The sequence below is a fragment of the Schistosoma haematobium genome, chromosome 1, assembly GCF_000699445.3.
Source record: "Schistosoma haematobium chromosome 1, whole genome shotgun sequence".
Classification (NCBI taxonomy): domain Eukaryota; kingdom Metazoa; phylum Platyhelminthes; class Trematoda; order Strigeidida; family Schistosomatidae; genus Schistosoma; species Schistosoma haematobium.
In genome coordinates, this window is record NC_067196.1 from 36,551,930 (window position 1) to 36,579,903 (window position 27,974).

General features: G+C 29.9%; 2 protein-coding genes across 2 annotated transcripts in view; both read left to right on the plus strand.

The window, feature by feature from the left end:
- Positions 1 to 27,974, plus strand: part of MS3_00008985 (uncharacterized protein) — a 38,157-nt gene that overhangs the window by 2,910 nt on the left and 7,273 nt on the right. Inside the window, exons 2-5 of the mRNA XM_051217329.1 lie at positions 12,909 to 12,939; positions 18,746 to 18,793; positions 23,563 to 24,002; positions 25,848 to 26,009. Coding sequence (XP_051073907.1) covers positions 12,909 to 12,939; positions 18,746 to 18,793; positions 23,563 to 24,002; positions 25,848 to 26,009 — 681 coding nt within the window. The remainder of the gene's footprint in view (positions 1 to 12,908; positions 12,940 to 18,745; positions 18,794 to 23,562; positions 24,003 to 25,847; positions 26,010 to 27,974) is intronic.
- On the plus strand, positions 2,157 to 3,629 carry MS3_00008996 (uncharacterized protein; the record flags this gene model as incomplete). The annotated part of the gene is made up of 1 exon (XM_012944431.1): positions 2,157 to 3,629. The coding sequence occupies one exon, from the start codon at positions 2,157 to 2,159 to the stop codon at positions 3,627 to 3,629; it is 1,473 nt and encodes a 490-aa protein (XP_012799885.1).

The window sequence follows — 27,974 nt, forward strand, 5'->3', positions numbered from 1 at the left end:
GCTGTAAGTCACATGATCCTGATATACTTACATAACTTTAGTACTTTTAGACGTATTGACCATAATAAAGTGTACAGTTAGGAATGATTAACTGATTTTCTTTTTATCGGTTCTCTGTGAATCTATAGTTCTTATAATAATGATGTAACTTAGACCGTATCATTATTAAAAGTATTTCCTTTGTTCTCACTGTTAATATCTGTCGAGATTATTAACTTTGAATTTGCTTGAACAGTAGTAGGTCATAGTAACCATTGTTCATGGAAGAAGAATAAAGTATTCAGTTCAAATGCAATGCCTTCAGTATCTATATTTAGTATTTCTTGTTCGTATTTTTAGAAGGTTTTTGTTTCAGATTTTTTTCAAAACAAAATGAAGTATTCAGAAAATATCTCTCTATATGTACTCCACGATTTTATCACAAAAACGGATAAATTCAGTTTACACTATCCTGAAATTTAACTAAGATATCTTAAATAAAACAAGGTACTAAATGGGTTGTTGAGTAAAAATAAAACAATTCAAAGAAGAAAATTTTCTTTCAAAAGATACCATTCTCTAAAGCCCTATAAATATATTTATAGGTATAGTTGAAGGGTAAAGAGTAACGTGTAAAATAAAATAATATGCAGCAAAAAAATGTCCAAGTTACTGGTTTACTTAATGAATATAAGGAATAAGCAGACATATATCAAAACAATTTACAAAGCTACAAAATGAAATAGGGAATTAACACAATGATAAAATAAAGGATTAGATATATCACTTCCAAACACAGAGACCAGATTTGAATCGATGAATTACCGAAGCCTCCTCAATTCAGATATTTATGTCTAGTTTGCCTCGGAACCAGTTAGCATGATTTTATTAAACATTTTGAATAAAGATTTTATCGGAGACAGATGACTGGGTTTGACCGGTTATTTACTAATAAAATTGTTAACTTATTTGTAACCACCTTTAGATAGGTTTGTGCAAAGCTCAGATATACGCTTGGAAAGATCACTCCTTGTGCTGCCAATATAAATTATGGTAGCCCTGTTAATGACGTGGCAGATTTATATTTTATTGTAGACAACTGACTACGCAATAGGTATGATTATGAAGGTTTAGTAAACGATACCTTAGGATGGAAAATTTCTTTTCTTCAACTGTTTTTTTCTGTTTGAAATACTTATTACCATTTTGTTTGCATTTTTTCTGTCAGTTGACCAGGTACAGTTTTTTCATCTTAATTTGCTACATCTCATTTAATGTTGATCTTAAAAATGCCTTTTATTCTCTGATTATATACTGACTGATTAGTGGGTACATAAAATGGACTGATTCTGATACTGATGACTTTTCATAGAATAAAGTTTGTCCTTATGTGGCTACATATATATATCATGTGTTGACTAGATCAATAAAAATAAATCCTATTCAGAATAAAATATATGGAGTTTAGGCGTTTAGTTTTTTATTTAGGTACCCTATAGAATGGAATTTCTGAAATATTTCAAATAAAAATTGAAAAGAAAATTATAGTAGTTATACAATTATTCCATTACTATTTAGGTTCTCTCAGTAATAAATCTATAGCTGAATCTAATATTTAGCATTTTATTGATTAAAATGATTGTATACATTACAAATAATGTCGTTTTCTCATTGGAGGTAATGATCGTTGAAGAGGTCTGAGAATTTACTAGCTCTCATAGTTATTTTGTATGTTTTCACTGTTTATTTCATCTAAATCAATATTTTCAAATCTCCTAGTTTTGAGCACTTATAGAAAGTACTTAGGCTGTACTTTAAACTTATATCACTACTGAGTACATATGTCCTTAAACTACCATAACAATCAGATATATCACTTCATATGTTCGGCTTTTAAAGCCTATCAACTTTCATGAATAATAATTTCAATCATTAATGAATATGCCTTTTATTATTCTGTCAAACAATCTTGAGGTAATCAACACTTTCTGTCCCATAATTCCTTTGTGAAGTAATATTGATTGGTTATTACTATTTGTTTATTGATTTTAACTGTATAATTCTTACTATTATTTTGACTATATAAAAATGAGGGATTATTTAGGCGAATAGTTATACTTCATTAAAATATGAATACATTGAAATGCTCTGTAGTGGATAATATACCACTAAAATAAATGCTTCCAATTAGTACACATTACACAGAACAACATTGCAAAACAGGTAAAAGAGAGGAATTAAACAATGTGAATAATGATAACATTCCTATCACAGACATGCAGACTGAAGATAAGTCCACAAATATTAGCAAAACTGACAAATGTTCAGTTAGTTCAGAAATTCGAAACTCTCGAATGAATAATAGTTATCGAAATATACCTAGAGGTTCATCCTCTACAAGACAATTGCATAAATATTCTGCTCCTCATCCACTGATGTACTACAATATGGCAGGAAATACAACTGTTAAACAAGCAAATAAAAAAACTGTAAAAAGATCCAATTCGCTTGGATCATTGTCTAGCAGACCTCCATTTTATCCTCCTGGTCCGCAATCCTGGGATGATATAAACGCTCATTCGAATACACCACGTATACAAAGAATACGAATGGCTAGAGAATGGTATAAAAGATCAAATTCCCTAAGAGTTGTTGGTCGCGGGACAGAAACAGTTAAAAGAATGAGTATCCCAACAAATACTGAGAGCAGTGCAAAATATGTTTCACCCATACAAAACACAACTAACCAGAGACCAGTAAGCGTTGATCGGACAAACTTGAAACCTTCACTTCGCCCTTGGGAATCTTATAGACTCAGACCATGTTCAGTTAACTCATTATGGTCATTGAACTATGTAAATGAAGACCACAAAATAACACATCCTCCACACAATGGTGTGCATTCACCGTTTTGGTGTACTGACGATAAATGTTCATTTTGTCCTCATAGCCACTCAACCGACTCATTGAACGTTAAAGATTCAAAATGTATCAACCAGTACAATCTAAAGTCATCAGTTTCTCAGCGAAATAAGGACTTCCAAAGGATTGCAGATAAATATGATTTCATCAACGAAGATAGTATGAGAAGTCCATCAGAAGTATGCAATGAAGAGAAAAAACGAGGAAGCTACAATTTACATAAAAATTTATTCACTTATAAACCATATTTTCAATCTTTAAGAAAGCTAAATCTAATCGCACAACCAGCGCTTACGAGTCTTTGTAATACGACAAATCATCCCCATATAAAGCCTTCTTATTCAACATCTAACTTATTAAATTCCAAGCATCAACCCGTGAAAAATAATTCACTTCGTAACGAAACATTAAAGCCATTAATACTGGATAATATTAAGAAAAAGATAGATAAACCTCGTTATCGATCTATCGCATATAAATCAATTTGTCCGAATAATGAAAAGCATATTTCAAGTGTATTTCAATCTTATCCCAAACAGCTTATTATTCACAGTGAGAATTTCATTTCAAGATTTGGCCATAATGCTTTTGTCAAAACAACTGGCAATAAACAGGATATTAATTTGTTAAAAGGTCGCATCATACATGACTTAACATTTGTTCCAGTAGACAATGCAATACCATGGTGGACAAGGTCATCATTAAATCAATCAGTTAGTTATATTTAAAATTACACCCGTGATAAGTATATTACTATGTTTCCTGTTCATTTGTCTTTTTAATATTAGTGGCTTGATTCGTATTTAAAATGTGGTACTAGCGTTATTTTACTCATAGCAAACATCATAGTAATTTATTCATGAGAATGATTTAAACATATAGTGTACAAATCTAGTATCTATGCTTAAAATGCTTAGAATGAGAGAATGCTTTCGGTAATGAAAGCAAGGACAGAACATTAATTATCATCTTGAAATTAAGTTTATTTCAACACTAGTCATTTCAAGGAATAAAGTATGTGAGTAATTATAATGATATTGTCCCAGTTATTTGGGAACTCTTCACCACTTATTGTTCAGGCCAAGATATAATTATCACTGGCTATGATAATAGATACAATTAAATGGTTTAACAAGATTCAATCACTATAGAGTGATTAGAATTATTCAACTTAGATACTCTCACTATGAAGATGTTTAAGAGTTTGAAGTAGTTTACATACCAATCTATTTAATATGAGAATATCATGTTTGCTGAGAATTTTATTCGCGGTGATTTTCCAGAAGTTTTAATATCATCTCGTTTTTCATATGTATGTTGATAGCGTTTTACACTTCTGTTTCATAAATTCTAAATATTCTTAGTCGATTACTTACTCTATGGATTATTTATAATTGTATTAAACTCTGAAAACGTTGAATGTCGTATATTTATGGGGTAACATTCAGTTATTTGTAAGCTTACATGAAGAGGTAGACTTAAACAGACCCACTTGTGGTTTAGTTAACGAAAATTGTACTTAAACACAGAAACTATGTTGTGACTTTGTAATGTGAATCATTTGTTCGTCATGTAAATTATCTTGATTAAATCTTGATTTGAATCTGAGCAAGTACATGATAACAATCAACTTATCTGATCAAGGATTATGCAGTTTTTTAAAATATTATGGAAAATCGTCATGTTACTAAATGACGTGTAACAGGATGTTTTCTTAATGACTGTTATGCGGCCTTATCACAGAGAGATTAACTAATATGACCCTGGCTAGTTCTAGAGATTATGAGTTTATCTCTTTTCCTGTTATCTTGTGACAGGTCATCAGTACTCAGAGTGAGTGGTTCTTCTGTATGATGATAATCAGATATAGGTCTTCTAAACATAATAAACAGAAATATGGGAATATCTAATATAAATATAGCACTTTCAAATTAAAATAATCAGCTTAGAATGGCTTGCAGAAACATCTATTTCCAAAATAGAAATTGAAGTCATTAAGTATGCGAATATTTGATTTGTACTAATCAAACGTCAAGTGCATTTAGAACTACTTGACAATTACTAATACACATGTCATCCATTCCATGATAGGGATTTACAAATCTCAACTGAACTGCTAATATAATACTCAACTCCCGACTGTTCATCTATAGTTGAGAAATGGTTACTTTGAGCATAAAATATTCACTGCGACTAATTATATCTTGTAAAAATCCCCGTAACTTGTATTTATTATTTATAAAATCGGTCACTAACGTAAAGTGCTTTATTTCAAAAATATATGTGACCTTTAAAGGCGATCAGTAAACATACAGTCATTCTGAAGTGGAGATGTTAGGCGTATACAAGTGCATGGCATTTATTTTATGAGCTTTTTAGGGTGAATATTTATTGATTGGATATTAACTAGTGATTAGTAAGAGAGTTTTACCAATAAACATGTAAACCGAAAAGTCTTTTCTTCAAAAAAAGACAACCGAAATACATGTGACTGAATTATTACAAAAGATGAACTGTATCATACAGTAAATAAATAATATATTTGTAATATCCCAATGAGTAGAAAAATTAGATTTTCTGACGTTTCGTGACTTAGTGTAAGGCAGTTCTTCAGAGAATAAATAACCAAATTAAAATTAATCCAAGTTTAAATAGTGCAACGGAACAGCAATATTAATATGGGATCAATCTACTCATTGGGATATCACAGATATATTATTTATTTATAAGTCTACCCAATGCTCAATTTATTCGAAATTATCAAGTTAAACCTTAATAATGATACCTCCTGTATCATACAGTGTTGTTTACTGACTCAAAAGCATATCAGTATATTCAGTAGATTTCTCTGTGGATGAAATTAATTATCAAAAATTCATTGGATCTTTTTTATTTCTTTAAATGACCAACTTTATATGATACTATAATACTTCGGTCAATATCAACTCTTCTCAGGCGTCTCTAACTACAGTCAAGAGGTAGTCACGTCATTTCAATAATCTTCTAAATGACATTGGTTCATCATGAAAATCATTTTCAAATATATTTTATCTTGATAAAACTTCAAAAGAGTATCAGTTTATTACTTTGAACAACTTATATGACTGAAGCAATATCTAAGAAAAAAGGTGACCATTTTTTCAATTGCTGCTTATAATGTTATGTTCCGTAGTGTAATTTTTTCTACTTAGAACAATATATATATGTGCGCTCATTAAAACGTACATAAAAGCTTTTAAAAATTTTATAGATATCAGACAACATAGATTTCTGTAGAGCTAGAAACTGTTTATAGAAATGACAAAATAAAAGAACTCTGATCCGTTAGATTTTCTGTTTATCTCAAAATAACAATTTTCGAGTTGAAACATTGTTATTATCAATGTAGTTCATAATTTATTTGGAAATTGTGAAATTGACCACAGACTAATTTCCTATCATTGGCACTTTATGTGCTTTTACAGAATATATGATAATTAGTGAACTAATAGAATAAGGAATGTAGTTTTCTAATATTTTTGTTTTAATTTTTGTGAAAAACTAAGTAAACTAAGTAAATTTCATTTATGACAGCAACTTTAACTTCACAGCTTGTTATGATATGGCTTTTAATCATAATTTGTAATATTTGATGAGTTTTGTTTGCATTTTGTATTTATAATTGTATATCGGAATTAGATTATTCTCTGTAGACTGAGATATTCAAATACAAATTTTTATTGTTTTCATCTCAAACAGCTTTTATATATCATTCTTGTAATTTGACTAAACAAAACAATTTCTCTAGTTGAAATCATGAATCAATTGAAGCTAGATCACCAAGGAAAATCTGGAAGAACTGGACGGCCGTCCCGTCCTATTTTGGTACCCCTCAGGAGTGCGCATCCGCGATCCCTCACCTCGCGAGATTCGAACCCAGGACCTGTCAGTCTCACGCTCGAGCGCTTAACCATTAGACTACTGAGCCGGCATCCAATGGTGTTAATGCCTAACTTTAACCAATCCACGAAATCGCGCCACCGTATACCATTGTTTTCAGTGAGCTGATATCTGACAACAGACCTGGTTGAACTCCACTGGTAACGGCTTATCACTAGAACTCCAGGAGTGTCTCTTGGAGTCAGTCACTAGTGAGCAGATGATTATTATGAGAAGGGGTTTTGTGGAGGTTTTATTTCACTAGTCGAAAACAATTTCTGTAAACAACTGCATGAATACTTTTTTAAAAGGCACAAAAAGTAAGAAATTATCTTAAAATTCTGAGACTGACTATTCTTTCATAAATCTAGAAATTTCTTAGTTCTAGTCTAAATGATTTAAAACAGAGAAAAAAAATTAAAAAGGATGTTACTAACTCTAAATACTACTGAATAACATGTTAGTTAGAACTTACACTAAACAAGGAACATATTATCGTTTGAATTATCCTTGCAAATTACTTGATTTATTAACTTCATTTACCTAATGCATCATATTTTTCCCTGGAAGGATCTTGTTCATTCAAATGAATTATCATACATAATTATCATTTCTTCTAACTGAGAACAATCTCGAAAGTCAATATTCTTGTGATTAATCAGTGTTATTTATTCATTAGATATACAGAGACGATGAAATATGGGTTATTATTCATTAATATCCATTAACCTAGGAAAGATTAATGTGATAATGGAAGAGATTTGTAGCTGAGGTGACTCCATCAAAAAGATTTATGTATATACGTATTTATATACAGTCAAATATGTCTTGTTGTTTTGTTTCACCTTCAAATAGCGAATGCCAGTAATTCTAGACATAACTCATGTCTGAATCTCTGAATTAAATCAAAAAAGCTATTTATTAATTTATAAAGTAAGCAAAATACTTCAATAGGAACTACACATATTATCATTATACATGTTCCCAAAGCTCCCTTTTGTTTATGTGTCTTTTATTGTTTTGTGTAACTGGATTCATTATTCCGGTGGGAAAAGGAAAAGCTTTGTATTTGAAAACCATCTCTTGAAATAAAAATTGGAATCTTAACTCATTGGGATATGGATTTTACTACCAACTCGTAATGATTTACTAAGTTGTGATAGCAACAATCTAAACGGATAACATATTGAATGAAAAATGTAACCAGCTTTTTGTAATACGTCAATCACATTATTAATTATTTACTTGCCCCATATATAACAAATGTTGACCAGTTTAACGATAAGACATAGTCAAGTATATTTATATATACCGTACCACTGTACAGTTTCATTCAACCCAATAGAAATTAATCGTGAAGCACCAGTCAATATCTAAGTGCTTAATCAACTAAACTTTAGTCTTTAGTCACATAAATAACATAAGGGTAAAGTTTTATATGACACAAATAAAGTTCATGGTTTATTCTGGTTGATAAGACGAATACTTGTACAATGAAATGCTCGACTTTTTAACTAACTTATATCATTATTATTAAGGGTTGAAAGAAACCAATGGCTATCTGTGCTAAGTAGATAACGCGTTGAACATTTGAGGAGAAAGGTACTGCGTTCAAATTCCGGGGTAAACATCAACTCTGGGATGAAAGTGTATCCAGTTGACTAGTGAAGAATGGAACAAGCACATCTAAATTCCACTACTAGTCACAATCCATCTATTCTAAGTTTTAGCTAAATGTTTATAAACCCGAATGAGCTACCACAGATACAGTCGAAAAATAAACAGCAATTGCAAAAATAGTGCGAATTGTTCACATTTTGTCCACTACGTGATAAACAATCCATTACTCTTTGCATAACAAACTATCAAATGATGTTAGCTGAACAATTTTACTTCTCTAGTTTTAATTTTCAAATCTTGCTTGCTGGTGTTTGTCGACCGTTAATGTTTATCATAATGTAGTCTAATATTATTCTTTATATAGATTGAAATCGTACGTTTTGTGAGCTAGGTAAAATATGTCGACCGATCTTATCACAAACTTCCGGCATCCAGTAAACTGCGTCCCAGTTAATAACAATAAAGCATCGGATTACTCTATTGCCGAAATGTTATAGACTAGTTTTTTTTGTATAAAATTGTCTCGCTTAATGCTGGTTTACGGATGTGATTATCGCCCTGTCGTTTTTGAATTTTAACTTCTGAAAATTATTCATTCTAAACAAGTAACCAAATGAAATGTCCAATATTTATAAACTGAATTGAAAGGTTGTTGTTTACTTGAAATAATGCGTTATACCCAAGTTAAAGTTGACTATTTTTTAGATGAATATTAATTATGATTTGTTTATCTGAATTAATTCAGAGAAGGTATTTGATATAATAAGTCTTTGATAAAATCATATGTAGCTAAAATATTTTATAATATTATTACGAGAGCACTCAAAGTTCACTCCATGGAAGTCTAATTATATTTCAGTGATATGTTGGTTATCCATGGATCATATTTATAACTATTATTGATCACTGCAAGTGTAATCTACTTTGACAAGTCAGTTAAATACTTTGTAACTCAGTAGGATAATCATCAGTTATTGATCGTGATCATGTATTGAGTTATTTTATCGTTAATTTGATCAATCCGATGTGACTATTCATAACACTACTATTCATTTTATCGAAATACTCCGAGATAAGTAATACTAAGATATCATAGGCATGATACCTATATAATTTTCATGATAGTTATCTTTGTTAATAATGCGACTTACGCGCGAACACCTAACCTACTGGACCACTGAGGCGGCATCCAATGGTGTTAATGTCTAACCTCAACTAATGCGCGAAGTTGAGCCACCATCTCCCATTGTACTGAGGTAGACATCTGTTTCTACCCAACACGGATTAGCTCCACTGGTCACGGCTTCTCATCAGAACCCCAAGAATTTTCTCACGAAGCTAATCACTAGTGAGCACATATTAACTGTCAGTTTTTCAATGGTGGTCTTACATCGATTGGTTCATGATCTCAATGAATTGTAAGTGTTGTACAGTACTTCAGTATGTAGATGTAAATATAATTTAATTGCGTTCATTGTAAATTGCGTTTTACATATACAACAAATGAGATATGTTGTGAACTCACAGTTTTGATAAATAAAGCAAACTACTTTTAATTACAGACTGTTTAAGGACACAGATTAAAAAAAACTTAAACAAATTAGTAACTGAAATTGTTGAGAGTCAATAATACATCAGCGTTGTGCTCAAACTAACAGTTACATTGAAAATAATCTTTATGAACCGATGATGATGATGCATTCATTCAACTATATTCAAAATTCGCCAGTAACCCATGAAGTGTAAGTATTGTACTTTCATTTTTTTTAAAAACAGAATTAGAAATATTGAGCAAACTTTTATCTTTTTATTCATTTGTACTTACACACATTATAATCACTACATTATTTCTGTACTGAATAAAAACAAGTTTATTTTTTGTTGATGGGATAACTTTTGTGTTGGATTCCATTTTATAAATAATAAGAGGTAAATTTTATCAGAGATCGACGTTACTTTTTGTAGTCATTAAAAAATCAAAAGTATAGATGAATACAAAATTGTCATTACTATTGAGTAAAACCATATTCAAAATAATCGCATTCAACCGTCAACTATAAAATAACATTGATATTCCGATTTGTTTTATTTGGCTAAGGAGACATAATGCATAATTAAAAAACTAAAGGTTGACTAGTAGTTTGGATTAGAAGTCATGATATTTATTAGTTCATGTGATAGTTAAAGATCCTTAGTGTTCTTTTGGGTGGTTCATGTAAGTATACTATTAGATGATGTATTTTTGAGGTTACACAGTAGAAGAGTTTCCTAGAGTTTATATCTATTCCATTCCGTTGAGTTTCAATAACGGTACATGAACACAAACTTTAGATGAATTCCCCAACTTATTAGAGAAACTACAGCCTCGTTACAATAGCTATTACAGTTACTGATTTAATTTCGTTTAATTTTTTATGGATATATCTTTACTAAGAGCTGGTATTTTTAGTGAGTTTTTATTCATTCACGATACAAACGATATTGCAAAATACCCACTGCATTTCTTGTATCTAATGAAGGGCCCATTTCATATTATTTCCATACAAAGATTTGTAGATTGAGTACATTAGTGATAATTCTAAACATTCATCTTTATCTCAGCATTGTTCTTTATGAAAGTATAAAATTTATTGGATTAAACAATTCAAAAAAACTATTATATTTATTGTTTAGCAGAAAATTCTATTGAAGACTCAATTTGGTAATACATATTATTAGAATTATTATTTCTAATCGCTTATTTCCAATGATAGCATCAATACTAGGATGTGATTACATCAAGCTCAGGAGACTTACATAGAATGAAGCATGGATTGTAGATTTCATGACTAGCTGTTGACTAAATTAGAGTGTTCTTCGAATATGCTTCATTTTTAGTCATATAATCTATTATCATACTCAAAACCACATCAGATATACTCCTCATGTGTTGTAAATGGATCTAGATCTTGATGTTACATTATTAAAAAGATAAACTTACAGTTTTTAAATTAGAAGCTCTGTCAACTTGTACCGATTAGGACATTTAGGAAATAAACATCTATAAGAAACATTTGAGATAATGTTGGCTTCTGTACTCTTAAAACTTCTCTCCTGCAAATTCAATCATTGTAAGTCTACATTTTTTGTTCCGCGTATATTCATAGATCAGTTCGGTTATTAAGTCATATTACTAGCAGCTGTTGTGACCTAATGTTTACAGAGAACTCAGTTTTGGTATCATAACCAATGGAGAAATATTGAAGAAATCCAAAATAATCATGTCAATCAGTCTTACGAAGATACAACTATATGATTTTTTAAAGACGTTTCTTAGACAATAGACACCACCCAATGAACCTGGTAAGCACTGGACGGTTATTTTCTAAAATGGGGTTCTTCAGCAGCGTTCACCTATGAGTTCACCAGTGATCAAATCCCAAATGTTAAGGCATCGTGACGAGTGCTTGATTCTAAGGTCACCGAGTTGGACTTTGATGGTTTCTACGAATGGTCAAATATATGTTGATGTGTAATGAATATCACTTACAAATATCCAGTTTGTTTAACTTCATAAATTGAGAATATTACTTAAATATGTCAATATTGAACACTTACCGGTGAATTTACTCAAATTAAGAGTAAAATATTTGTCAAAAAATGACAGTGAATAACCAAAACTGGTTATTAACCACTCTACACTTAATGTTAATGCTTAATAAATAGTTAATTGAAAAGGTTAGAAAAGTTTACAGTTAAAAATTGTATTAAAATATAGTTTTCAATGCAATTTCACATCAGTTGAATAAAAACTGGGTTGATAACTTAGTTAAGAAAAGTTCTCAGACAAGATACTTAATACAGTAAACTAACTTTATAAAATCTTTGTTAAAATGGATAAAAATTGAACTTTAAATAGTACTATCATTTAAATTCAGTTGGTATTGTTTTTGCTTATATCTTCCCATCGAGGTTCAAAACTGCTTATAAAAGCTTGCGAATTAAGGCAATATCGAGGCATACGCACAGTATGCACATATTTCAATAAAAGACTGATCAACTTCAGTTTTAAACCTCAGTGGGAAGATACAAGCAAAAAAATGCCAAGTGAATTTAAATTCACTCCATTGCACAAGCAAGTGGCTATCAGGACTCAGTAGCTTGGTGGATAACGCGATGGCGTTTGAAGTGATTGGTACTGGGTTCGAGACCCAGAGTGAACATGAACTCTAAGATGCGGGCACATCAAGCTGACGAGTCCCAAATAGGACGAAACGCACGTCCTGGATTCCACTACTAGCCACTATTTATCTTTGCTTATAAAAGTACTATCATTTGTTATTTTTCATTTAGTAATATTTACAATTTAATTTATAAAAATAGAGATTTTTATAAGTATTTTTTTAAAGTTAATGTTTTACGCTTTAATCATTAATCACTGACCAACCGTATACTATTTGTTTGCATTTATACTTTTTATTAAAACGTAGGCAACTTCTCTTCATGATATGAAAAATAAAGGTAAGTAATCTAACAAGTCATGTGTATTGTTTCTTGAAAAGCCATTTTTATGATTGTTCTGCATGATTTTTTTTTTTCTCTCTCTCTCTTATGGTTATGTATCCATGTGATTGTGAACGCTTATTATGGTTATTTTAATTATCATAGGAGATAATTATTACCAAATGAGGATAACAACCATTTAATGTTTCACTGTTTTTTTTGCACTCTAGCAGTGATAGAAGGAAAACATATGAATAAAATGTTAGGAGGCAGAAATTGAAGTATTCTTGTGTTTCTCAATTTACTGAATAAGATAAATTGTAGTTATTGTGAATTAATTAACAGTTAGCACTATAGTATTGTGTTTACTAATGTAGGGCTATTAAATGTGATTAATAAAAATCGGTGTTTATCCGCAGAGTGTTCGTGTATCTTTTACCTTCTACACAACTATTCATTAACATTACAATGACATAATATACATCCTAAATGTTCGTATTAAAATCTGTGACTTGGTATTGTAAGAAATATGACATAAATAAAAGTATTATCCATAAGAAGCTCATGATTGATAAGTTTCATGGATATGGTAGAAAATTTTCAAAATCTAGATAATTTATAGGTTTCTAAATTGATAGGACAGTACCACTGGTTAAAAAGACCATTTTTTTAAAAATCCTAAGATAATTACATTTACAATACAGTTCATTGAAAATATCTGCAGAACATTGTATAGATTGGAATGTTATGTGAGAAAAGAGAGAAGAGGAATCAAAGTACTGGACAGACTTATTGCCATCGTTACCTTTATGATTAACATAATTTATCATCTTAGTTAACGAGGTCAAAGTATGTATCATACATTATTTCTGATAAGAATCATTATGGGAAACAGAAATTATAACATATAAATAATGAAATGTAAACTAATTGAATTGGTTAATGTAAACGTAATATATATATGAATATCACTTTTGTATAGTTACAATTACATGAATTAAACTACCTTAATGAGGTGAAGTAAAATGATAGAATTTAAATTATAAATGAATTATTGTTTGATTAAATGAACTTTAAGAATTGATTCTGTTCTACCCTCCAATGTGGGTTTCTAGCAGAATAAACGCTTTTATTTGGATAGCAATAAACCTGATCGAAAATGTAAGAGTTTAATATTATTTTTTCATATTAAAAACTTAGTTGAATCTAAGGGAAGAAAATGTAATACTTCTTAAATAATGTATAACAACTGATTAGTTTCGTAATTTTACATTTTCTTTTGATATTTGGAACAAACTAAATGAAGTACCAGGGTAACAGCTTTTCTGCACATGAGGTTCTTGAAAAAGTTAAAGCGTTTATAAGAAATAAATTCGCAACATAAGTGACTCATGATTATTGATTGTTTAACTTCACACTCAAGAGGATCCTGTTTAAGGATAGATTTGATGGGTTCCTATTATCAGTAATAAATTTTCATGACGTTCTAAAGATTTCAAATGGCCGAAACAGTGATTATGTCATTGTCTTGTGATATGATTTTCATATAGAACTAATAGACCCGAAAGTTGACAACAATGTGAACAAAGTTAATGGAATTCTATTTGTAAATACTAAAGGATATATTTCCCAGTTTAAAAAAAACATCGGTTCAAAAATGTATGTTATTTTGTAATCGGCTATTTAGAAAGCGCTGAATTTCAATTAAAATATGACGATACATAATTATACATTAAAGTACAATCAGAATATATATAACGATCAATTGAATTTCTTTATTATTTTTATTTTTGACTGGTCACTTTGTAATATCTTAATTGTAAATAACATAACCAACTGGAAATAATCTAGTAGAATGAAACCATTTTATTTTCGAATAAAATAGCATTACCTAATAGCTAAACATCATAATACTTCTTTGAAAGTGATTGCACGAGATAATGTAGAATGAATATCATAATAAGCTTTCAGTTATATCATTAATAATATAACAATATTGCATGATTGATGATTGCATTAGAAGTGGTTTATTTTATTCCTCATTCTCATACAACACTGGTAAAATGAAATCATATTTAATTAAATAATAATATGAAAATAAATGTTCGAATTAACATTAATTTTAGAAACTAGATTTTATGAAATGCCTTTACGTTTAGTAATTTCAAATAAGGCGAACAAATGTCGTTTAAAACAAATACGCGACAGTAATAAACGAGAAGTCAATTTAAATTATGAAGATAATGAACGTAAACTTCATTTAAAAAGTACACCTGATCTTCGTGATAATACCAACTATAATAACAATAAATCAAATAACATCAGCGGATTAAAAACTAATGTAAATTTGAAAAAACCTCATCGAATATTCACTTCAGCTGCTTCAAAAATTAACCTACAACGTCCCCGAACAAAATCTGATAAGAAACAACGAAGTCAATCTAATCCACGTCCGGTAATTAGTAGACCTATACCTGCAGAAAGTTCTCAGTTTAATAAACCTACACAAGATTTAACTTCATTACAATTTGCGAACAACATTGGGCCTCATAAAACGAATAGGCAAACACTGTCGCCACTGCTAACATCACAGGTACCACAAATCAAATTGAGTAACTTACGTCCAGTATCCATGACAGGTAATGAAGAGGTTGGAATATGGACTGAAAAGCCAATGGAATCTGTACAGCCTGGAAGCAAAACTGTAAGTCACTTTAAATTTCAGAAATGTAACTGATTTACAAAAAGTTATTGCTGAATTTTATTTAATGTTTAATACGATTCCCAAAACTCACTTTTATTGTAACAATGTCATAATATAAATATACCTAGTTACGGTAAAATTATTTACCTCATTCTCTTAGGAAGGAGATTTTCCACTTTGCCTAATTTAGAAAATAAGCCACATCTCAACAATTTCACTGATAGTGGGGATTTAAATAATCCAGTCATAACATTTGAATGACCTGACATACAAAATTATCTATTCACCGACTGACTTTATTCACCTACATGTTCTACAGTGCACAGTATCCCTACTACAAAAGGCCTTGAGAGGGTGGAAGAACACAGGCACTGATTATTTTACTGATTAGAAGCAAACATGAATATTTCGTAGCATACAAAATTGAATTTACTCCTGTTCATTGTTTTTTCATACTGCATTATATGAAACATAAATTTGACAAACGATTTGTAATTTATTTAATCACTTAACATTACGGTCTATTTTAATAGCGTCAACGTACAAATTTGGTTTAAGAAAAACGATTGCTAAAGTAAGCTCGAAAAAGTGAGATAATTCTAACTAAATTTTCCTATAGATGTAAGTGAAATTAAATATCCATGTTTTCGAGCATCCTCGAAAATGATGCCTTGAAATGAGTTTGTTGAGAACGTTAGTGTTCATTATTACTTTGCAAACTTTATGTCTATTTAAACTAGACATACACAAGATATCTCGAAATTACATGTTAAGAACGATTTATGTATTGAAGAGTCATTTCTTTCTTCTAAGTGGATCATCATCTGCACAGAGTCATCACCTATAGGTGATTATCTGGTCTGTCACTGCACCCCCAAGTATCCATGGTTTTCGGATTTTCTTAATGAATCCTGCTCCATAGACTTTTCTCTCTGTAAAATTAGATTAATAAGGCTTTGAAAGGGTCCTTGTGACTAAACAAGACCACAGACCACAACACTACCATTTTTGTTTACTGATCAAAATTTTCATCGTGTGAATTAAAACAAAACTTGTAAGTGAAAACATTGTTTTCGCATATTATAAAATAACATGCATACGCAGAATTGAAAAATAATCAGCCGATCAAGGCAATTTCTGAGTCGATGATAACAATGAAGAAGATTACACAACTAATCATGTTAAATTAAAAACACAAACCGATAGTAAGAAGACAAATGAGTAGTAAGTATTATGATTATATAGACTTTTTTACAATTATCAATGACTGTAAAATCACTGTGACTGATCTAATATTTTGCATATACGGAGATAAATACTATTGCATATCATAGTGGAGCCTGATGATCTATTTGATCTATCTCCATATGGAGAAATTCGAACGCTTTAATTCGATCTAAAGTTTGTGTTGATGATTTCGTTCAGAAAAACGATGAAAGCTTCACGACCAAACCATCCAGCTCAGAGAAGAAAACTCCATCAATATATATATATATATATATATATATATATATCATGTTTAAAATTTAATATTTGTTTATCTATTGTGATTAGAAATTTTCACTTCCTGTCTTTTTTTCTTTTAGATAATAAACCAACTAATGGAATGTGACTTAAATTCAATAGAAAATTGTTCGATTTGTCATAAAATAATGCCAGTAAATGAACGTTATGATTTAGTTGATCAAGTGATACATCGTAATTGTTTCAAATGTTCAATATGTAATGAAACATTAACGTAAGTTATTTCAATTTTAAACTATGAAAAAGTAATGTACATTTGTACAAACTATCTAATTTATTAGTATATTTTAAAATGGACTTCATCATCACTGTCTTCACTCAATGAAGTGTCATACATATACAATCAAATGTCCGAATTGACTGGATGATTAATTAAATTACTATAACTCGACTATTCATTCAAAGTTCTATAGTAAATTGTTGGCATAAAACGACACATCAAGGTAGAAACACCGTTTATCTTAACTCATCAAAATAGCCTGCATACATGAAAAATGATTGATTAGTATTCAGTGATCATCGAAGATCATTGATCATCTCAAACATGGTTCTATGATCATTTGTACGATAAAATTGAAAAATCATTTAGGTTCCAGTTACGCTATTGACGTTAATAAGATTATTATCTATTTGCTATTATTATCTTACGTCATTGCCCTTATTTAGTTCCATTTAATAAGCTATTAAACATTAACAAGCGTGGAACATCTTTCTTGTTCTGATATCAAACTAGATCGAGGCAATTTTTCAATGCTCTAATATTGGCTATTATTATTTGGTTATAAAAACTTGTTTTTCTTTTTATGGAAAATTTTTATAAAACTACTTAGATCATTAATCGTTACAATATCGATTATTGATTATTTTTTTAATTTCAATATTATTTTGTTTTAAAATTTCAGTGATAAAAGTGCAATATTTCAAAATGGTAACTGGTGTTGTGCACTACACTTTCGATATAATATGGATATTATCAATGTACAATAAAAATAATAATAATAACTGATATAATAATATCTTGATGGCATCAACAATCTCAGCAATAATAACAATGAAGGAATGAAAATTTATATCACATTTCTTGTTTTATTTCAATCAAACGAAATCTAATCCTTACAATACCCATTTCTATCTTCTAGTTGTGATTTCTTTAAATATGTGGTTGGTTTGTTGTTTGCAAATAGTCTATTTTTTTTCTTTCAAATTTACAGTAATTCTAAGATGAATGTTACTACTATAGCAAATGCTACTAATATTAGTACAAAATGTTATCATGCTTCATTATATAATTCTTACTGAATATTTCTTTCTTTTTTCCAAAGAAAAAATTCGTTACATGTTTAGTTAAATTGATTGTGGATATTTAACCATTTCCCTTTTAAAACTGATCAATGAATAAATGTCTAAGCACAGAAATGAAGATGATGATGATGAACAGATAGGGTTATTGTTAGAATTCCATTTTTCATTCACATTTTGGGTTGTTTCTTTTTTCTAATGATTGAATGTGAATGTGTTTTTTTTGTCTAATTTATACTGTACTTTATTATTGTCCGTTTTTTTTCTAAAATAATTTTATTCCTATCTTATTCACAGATCATTCATTGACATCAACAACAATCTTAGCACAAAAACAAGAGATTGGTATGTGTTATGATAAGAAACGAAAAAGAGGGAAATCTTTTTTTGTTGTTGATGTATTCATATATGTATATGTGCATGTGTTTGTTTATGGCAAGAGATGTTTAGACATAGTTAATGTTCGGTTAAATTTTTGTTTATTAAATTGGCATGTGATATGCAATGAACAAAAGTATGTGCATATGAGTATTACTTGAACGCTTACTTTTTTCCTCTTCACTGTGTAGGAAATAAGTAGGTAAAAGGATACAAGGTTACTAATCAATTTTATTATGACGGATATTTTAGAATTGATTTTAAAATATACATAATGGGAAAAATGTGACACAAAACATGTGATTAAATCCATAATTTTCACCACAAAACTATAATGTCGACAAATTTTTTTCTTTAAAATAATCTTCCTTACGGTCTGATGCTGGTTAGAAATTCTTTAGAAACCATGAAGCGATTATTTGAGTCTTAAAAGAAATGTTTACAAACGAGCTGATGCTCGATTTACATCATGACTTTCAGATTCTTTACCAAGGATTGTAAAGTTAATCAACTTAATCATCATTTAATAGCGCATATTGAAATTTCAATGAATTTGTGTTACCAGATACCAAGTGCAGTTCCAAATTTTCAGTGAAATTGATAACTAGTGAGGTTAAGACAGTACTCAATACCAAAACAATTAACATAGAAAATACAGACGACTACGTGGTGACTCAGTGATTTATCGGTATCGTTCTTGGTATAAGACTGTAAGTTCCTGCGTCCTTCCTAAAATTGGCTAATGGATGCACATTACCAGAGGGTCCTAAACAATTGAAAAACATTTCCTAAATACCTACTGGTTTTCAGTAGTGTATTAGTTTATTCGAATTTGTTTGAAGATCTGTCAGGAATTCAAACTGATTTCGATGAGCGATCAGATCAACAATAAATCATTTTTTCAAAAATAAGCTATTCAAAACTTTTTCATATGATGATTTTGAGAAATTTTTGTGAATTTAAACTGGCTGTGTTACTGAGAATTCTAAAGTATTTTGGAAATGTTGTTTAATATATGATGGCGATGGAATGTTTGACTCCAAAATAAATTTTTTAGTATGTTCTATTTAACTATCCTAGATTTTGATAACTAGAAAATATGTATCTCTCACCCAAGGTTACCTAAGATAGAAGGTCAAAATCAACATAAGGGAAGGTCATATATTTATGAAAAACTTATTGACTTTTATAGGTGTTTCTATTATTATTGTCATTATCATTATTAGCTTTATTCAATATTATATATTTGGTACAATGTAGAATTCTCAGTACAAAGTAATTCAAAAAGTTTCCGTTTCTTATTACTTTGTCGATCCTGACGATAAATATTGAGTAGTCGCCAGTTAGAAGTTAGCAGTCCAGTAAATCGACATCTAAATAATGTACATTCTTTTCGTTGCATATTGCCAACAACCACGAGATCTGTGATTAGACCTTTTGTAACTTATACAACGAAAGGTTGTACACTTTTCAGAAACGCACAGAAATAGATAACTTGTTGAAATATCTAGATAACAGGAACAGGTAGTTCAGATGTTCAAGCAGGCCGCCAAAGATGATGACCAAGAAGTGAGTTTTTTCTTCAAGTTCCGACAAAGATGAAAATGTTATTACCGTACATTCATGAGTGATCATAGATTTATTCTTTTATGATTAGCTGGGATTCAGTTTATCTTAGATATCAAGATTGGTAATCCTTCTAAAAAAAACTTGAGTTTCAAGTAAATCTATATGTATATATTCACTCAATCATCTTAAGAGGTATATTAGTATTTAAATTCCCATATAATTACGTAATTTTCTATAATTCACTCCTAATTTCTGTATTCTTATGTGGTGGTATATGTAAAAACTAGAACAAGGGTCAGTTTAAATAATATTTTAAAGAAAATAATTTTCAAGTACAATCTGGTTTAATAGGTTCTTCCCATTTTCTGATCAACTAAATATGATCAATGTTTAGAATGTGTTCTCATTATTAATTATAGTTTGATAACAAACTCATCAGTAGATCTATTTAATAAATTGTTACGCATCATTTTCTCAGTATTCAAAATGAAGAGGATTTTTTATGGTTGAAAGGAAACAATTACTAAGTTTGACTACCAGGAACGTCATATTTCAGTCCATGAATTGTTTCATATCGGAAAGGTGAAGAACTAGACGTAATTTATAATAGTCTGCAATGACTAATATATTTATGGTACATTAACCTCAGGATGTGACTAAATTTTATTATATATTTAATGGTGTTGATTATTTTTTTGAGGTCATTGAGAAAGAATATAAATTTCAAAGATAACAAAGTACTGCAGACTACAGTTCGCTTTTGTTAAAATGGCCTTTTGTAGGGATGAATTTGTTGTGAAAATGGATAAAAATGAAAATATCCAAATATGTCTAGCTAGTAAGTTGTCTTCAGGGTAAAAGCCTTGATACTATATTGTACACACGGACATAAAAGATAAAAAGATTCTTGTGATAACATTAAATTAAAGATTTTTCATTTCAAAATACTTGGTGTTAACCCATAGCTTAATTCCTCTTGACTAAAAATTGTTACTCACATATCGTGAGCAAATGATGTTACAGATTATTCACTATTTACTATATTCCAGCTACATTGAACAGACTAGGGACTAGAGGGATAATCTTTATTGATAAGCATCTAGCTACTCTCTCCACTTTTACAAAGAAACGACTAAAACTCTTGAAAACTCAGTCAAACCTTAAAAGTCAAATGTCATAATAATAAAAAAACTTTTTTAAAAACAAACTATAAAATTCTAATAGATCTTAACTGGAGATCATACCAAAACGGATCAAGTAAAACAGAAAAAGCACTTGTTTTCAATTTATTTAACATTATATTTCTACAATTTGAATTGATCCTCTTGAAAATATTCATTTCCATAATTTGTAATTATTATTATGTTTTAATGAATGGGATTTTTAGGAACTTTCAATGAATCATCTATTTTGTTTTAATTCATTACATGAATTGAATAAATCTATTCATGAATACATAACTATTTCTGCATGTGTATACTGTTAAGCCTATAAACCACTATGGTTTTTCTAACATTTAATCAATATAAATTATTATTATTATTATTGTTTGTTCTTTATTATAAATGATTAAAAATTATTTGTTTACAATATGAACTTGATTTCTTCAGTGTTTATTTACTCGTTTGTAGATTTCTTTTTAAGATAAGACAGTTTACATTGATTACTCACGGTGATATAAACAAATAAACATTTTAAATAGATTAGATTATATTCTTGATATGATAAATTTTCTATACGTTACAACATATAGTTTTAATGTTTTAAAATTATGACTTACGGTACTATCACTGAATGATTATGTATGTAAATGTATAACTATTGACATAACTAATTCTCTTATTCTTTCTTTCTTACTTTCTTTCAAAATTTCTAAGGTTGAATTAAAAATGGTGTATGAAATATGTTCATACAAGCATGTATATATGTGTGTAATCAATTGACATATGTAGATTCAACCTAATATATATATATATATATATATATATATATATATATATATACTTCAATATGATACAAAGTATTATAGTGATTAATTATATGGAAAATTCATAAAAATTTAACAAATAAAACTGGTTTTAAGAGGTATTTCCTGGAATTCTAATGAGAAGCAGTGTCCAATGGAGTTCAACTGGGTCTGCTTTGAGATAGTAACTAATTGAAGACAATGGTGGGTTTGTTGCTTAATTTCGTGGATTAGTTGAAGTTAGACATTAACACCGAAGATTGCCGGTTTAGTGGTCTAGAGGTTAAGCGTTCACGCGCAAGACCGATAAGTCCTGGGCTCGAGTCGCTCGAGGCGGGATCGTGGATACTCACAATAGGACGAAACGGTTATCTAGTGCTTCCAGGTTTTCCATGGTAATCTAGCTTCAATTGACTCATGATCTCAACTATTGAAATATTAATTTCACTGAAATATGATTGTATTTATATAGACATTTTACTAAATAAACTTATAATCTACTATATTGGTATAAGTAATATGTATTGAATTATCATAAATGGAGTTGAAAACCTGATATCTTTTTTAAATGCTTTCAGTAGTACATTTGAACTTATGTTTGTTAAAAGCGATCATTTGAACAGCTGTAACATAAGTCTTTATGTTTTATCTGCTTTGAACACTAGTGAAAGGTAGAAAACAGTGAATGAATTTTCAATAATCGTTTTAGTTTTAAAGAGATCACAATACTCATCTATCAGTAGTTCGGTAAAAACAAGTCTCATACTAGGGTAAATCGAATAAGAGAAGCAACCATTTAAAGTCCAATATGATTACCCGTCTGCTGTATTTCAAACATTTCCAAGAGTATAATAAGTTGAATTGATCACATGTGTTCGTAACTCACATACGTCATTTCGTCCATACAGTTATGCCTTAAAATATCAGTCAAATTTGGGGATTTCAACAAATTAATACAACCGCAAGTCCCCTTTAACTTAGAGTATTTTGTTAGTAGTTTATTCAATTAACATGAAGGTGAATATTACTGTTTTCTGAAACTTGAACCAAACAGCCATTGAATGCATATTTATTTGTAATAGGCACGTAGCATATTTCATGAGCACGTATTCACTTTCGCACGTTTAGCTTAACCAGCAAAACAAAAACTCATTACTTAATTATAAATAATATCCATTTTTAATGTCTTGTCGAAATGTAGATGAAAAAAGTGAAAATGGGAATAAAGATACTAAAAAATCTGACCTTGAACGACGAATATCAAACGCCAGTGGTGGACGAATGGGAAATATTAGAAATAAGTTTGAATCAGGTGAAGTGAATAGTGATAAAAGGAAGAACAAAAAGAAATCTGCACCAAAAATGAAATATGCCGGTGTGGAATCAGTTAAAACAAAATTTATCGAAGAAGCTACAAAGGCTACAATGAGTAAGGTAGAAGATGGGCCTAGGAAACCAAAGGAATTCACTCCACCACCGGATGGTGTTGCTGTTGGTATATTAGAAAGTAATCCAAAGCCAAGAGCACCAGATGTTGTTACATCGGACGATATGTTTGAACCAGTGGATTTAAAAGAGATTAGTGAAAAAACAAAAAATTTGAGGGCGAAATTTCGAAATATGGAAGCAACTGGTGGACAGGTAGGTCTTGAATAAACAGAATAAACTCTATTTACTACTTGCTTATAAATTTATGTAAAGTGATTAAACAACGAAGTATTTTTACTCAGAGTTATAAGCCATAATGTATTACGATCATATGCTTTTCAAGCTACATCTTATAGTTTACAGAAATCTGAATTAAAAGAGTTTGAGTATCTTCATTTGAGAAAGATTAATCTGAATAAACTATTATACTATACTATAGACCGAATGTCCATATAAAACTAAATGAACATTCATACATCATAAAATATGTTATAGGTTGAAACAGTGATGTCCAGTTTCAAAGTGAACGATCAGATGTGGTAGAAAAATAAGTGGAACACAACCAAGTTCTAAAATAAACTGTAATACGAAATGTCTAATTCGCTGAAAATATTTCTGCTATGTGGATGGAAATGTGTCGTTCTACTTAGAAAACATAATAAGCGTGTTAGAATCGCTTCAATTTTCACTATTTCTAGTGTTAATTGATTAGGATACGTTCTGATTTAAAACATGAACAATGTGGATCAATGGAAATGTTTATTTTCCTGAAGTTTGCTTAAAAACATTTGGATTCATGAATAACGACTGAACAAAGTTAAAAATAATAATGAATCTATTTTGTTATATCCCATTGAGTAGAAAATTCGTATTTCTGACGTTTCGTGACTTAATGTAGGCCACTTCTTCGGAGTAAATCAGTAATCAAATTAAATTAACACAAGTTTCCTCTGTACTATATAAACTTGTGTTAATTTACTTCGGTTGTTTATCTACTCTAAAGAAGTGGCCTACATTACGTCACGAAACGTCAGAAATACAAATTTTTACTATTGGTATATTACAAAAGTAGATTTTATTTGAAATTATGAACTGACGAATGTTGAACCACGTGGAATCACTGGACGGCCGTTTCGTCTTACTATGGGACACCTCAGCAGTGCGCATACACGATCCCGCAAGCGGGATTCAAACCCAGGACCTTCGTTCTCGCGCGCATTGATCGGTTCATGATCTTAATTGAAAACCTACAATCTCCGCAACTCTATACTGATAAAAATGTATTAATTATTAACTTGCTACTCAATGCTCAATTTATTTGAAACTATCAATTTCAAACTTGACACTGATACCCACAAAGTTACCAATACTTTATTTGTGTGCATTTTGCAGAACTGGTTATATAGTGTAATTATTAGAATCCAACATTGACAAAATAGGCTTACAAAGGTGGAACCCTGAAGAGTCATAGTAGTAACTCAATGTAATATTGAGGTGATGAGGAATACTTTTAGATCAGGTGGATGTCTTTTTTCGTTTTATGTTTTCTGAGCAAGATAATTTACTGGAAGAGCTTTCATTATTGATCTAGACAACATCGTAAGTGCAACTGAAAATATTTAATTTAATATGAATCTATAAAAAGAAGAGTGAATATATGTAAAATAACCTTTACATAAACATGATCAGACTGTGGAAATAAAATAATACTATTTATTGCATTTAAAATTCCTTATCATTACTGCGATAATGGAAAATAAACAACAAACATTCAACGGTATATCATACTGACTTTAATCTAATATAGGTTTTGTTACAACGGACTTCAATGTATTGACAGTAAATATTTTATGATCACTTATTTCCATTCCTGGTTATTCGTCGGTTAACTTACCAAGTAATCAGTTACATTACTTCATTTGTAGTGTACTACATCAGTAATGTTCTTGATGTTCTAGCATAAAAACGTTTGCATTCGTTTAAATGAGACTTTGTTAATAATTATTCGTAAAATAATGGTTATAGTCATCTTTTTCCATTCTATCATGTGCATTTTAGAGCATTGATGGAGAGAATCGTAAAAAAAGTTCATTCATTGATGAATCAATTACAGTTGCACCGGAAGCTACAAAAAATGCAAGAGCACGATGGAAGGATATTGAAAGTGGTAAAACTGAAAAAGATGCATTATCAGAACGTCCGAAACTTGATATACATGACGTAAGTGAAAATTATTGTGTTTAGTGCTTTTGTAGTTTTACTGAGAACGGATAAATAGATGAATTTTATAATTGAGTAAGATACTTTTTTTACAGACAAAGCATTTTATTACACTGAGTGATGACAAACAAACTGTACTACCAAATTTAAAGTCTCGTTAGCTAATCACAGTTTATTTGATTTGCCGTAAATTATTGTTACTCGAAATAAGATCTTCATATTCTGTTTAGTAATAAGTTCATCATATCACTTGAGAACTTTTGATGAATTACTTTCCAACGGTACCTTATTTTTCTGAACACTTGCCCAGTTATTGAAACTCTATAGAAACTCAAGAAGAATAAAGTATAAGAACTATGAACTGCTTATATGTATCTTTAAATAGGATGTCATGAAATGTAACTGTCAGGTCCCTGACTTAGACGGCAACTACTGAAAATCTCACCTCAAAATATACAATCGATAAAATCATTTGCAGTTCTATTTTTAAATTTCACTTAGTAAAACTTTAGTTATCACGTTGTATATAAGAAATTAGCCATTATTATTATTAAACTGCAATCGAATATTGAAACCACCATTTACAAGTTACATTTCAAATATACGTTGATCGTCAGTAGTGTTTTAATAAATTTAAATCTCTTTTCTTTCGATCTGAACGTTTTCACATTTGTCACTCATTCTTTTGAAGAAATCCATCTTTTCTTCTTAAAAGAGACGTTAGTTTTAATGATATTAGGCAGGGTACCTATTATTTCCCTACAAATACCATCATTAAAATATTTGCTTGACAAAATTACTGCATATGAAAGTGTTACAATACTTAACTGACTCATGTACACTTAATTTCTAGAATTTGCCGTTAATAAAGTCTCCGTCAGTAAATGACATTTATGTATATTTGGTTTTGATTACGGACTGATCAACTAAGGTCAGCGAGTATTGAATCGTTATTTTATTTTAGTTTCACAAACACGATCTTACACGAGATAGTACTAGCACCTTTGAATACAATATAATACCTATATGTCGTTAAGATGGGACATAAAAGTCCACATTTCTAATCTCATTAAATTTTCAATACCATAAAACGTCTGGCATTAGCTAGTTTGTAATGACAACTAACTTTAAATTCCATAATCTCCGCAAATCTTTCCATGGTAATATTTTTTTTGTAATTAATGAGTCAAAATGATTATAAGTGACAGATTTATAATAACAGTTCAGAAACCAATGAGCAAATTGATGAATGATGTTAGACATTTCATACTGATTAGAAACATTTGGTTAGACTGATGAAGTTGGATCCTATATATATTGAAAAATCATTTTTAAAGACAGTAGTCAGAAAATATCCAATTAACCGTTCCTATCAGCGATGAATGTAATTTACACCATCCAACAATGAACTATTATATTAGGTTTCGGTCGGATTTTGTTGACCACTATCACTTAATTTATTTTGAGACAATTCAAGTGTTCCTTCAATAAGAAAATAATAGCTAGAAATATACGACGCTTAGTTCTAATGATCTAATGAAAATAGTTAAAGTAATCTTGTGACATTTTCATGAGATTTTTTTTTATAAATTGAGGTATTTAATCACAAAATATGGAAAACAATAGATTTATTTCTTAAGTTTTGGACAGTATTTCCTGAAAAGAATCTTTATTTTGGAAATTCTAACTGTTGTATTTATATGAAGTTGACGTTATCGATCTCAGATATTAATATACTATGGATAAACGTGATAAACATCGTTTGTATTGGTTGTTTGATTCTTCCCGTTGGTATTTGAGTCTGTGACTGACCAGTCTCATTAGACATAAGTGCACCCTGTGGGATCTCTTCACTATTGCTATTAAGTAATGAACATTTTAAGCAGAGATGGCTGGTGAGTACTAGTAGAATCCAGGACTCACGATTCGTATTATCTGAGACTCGTCATCTAGATGTACCTCTAT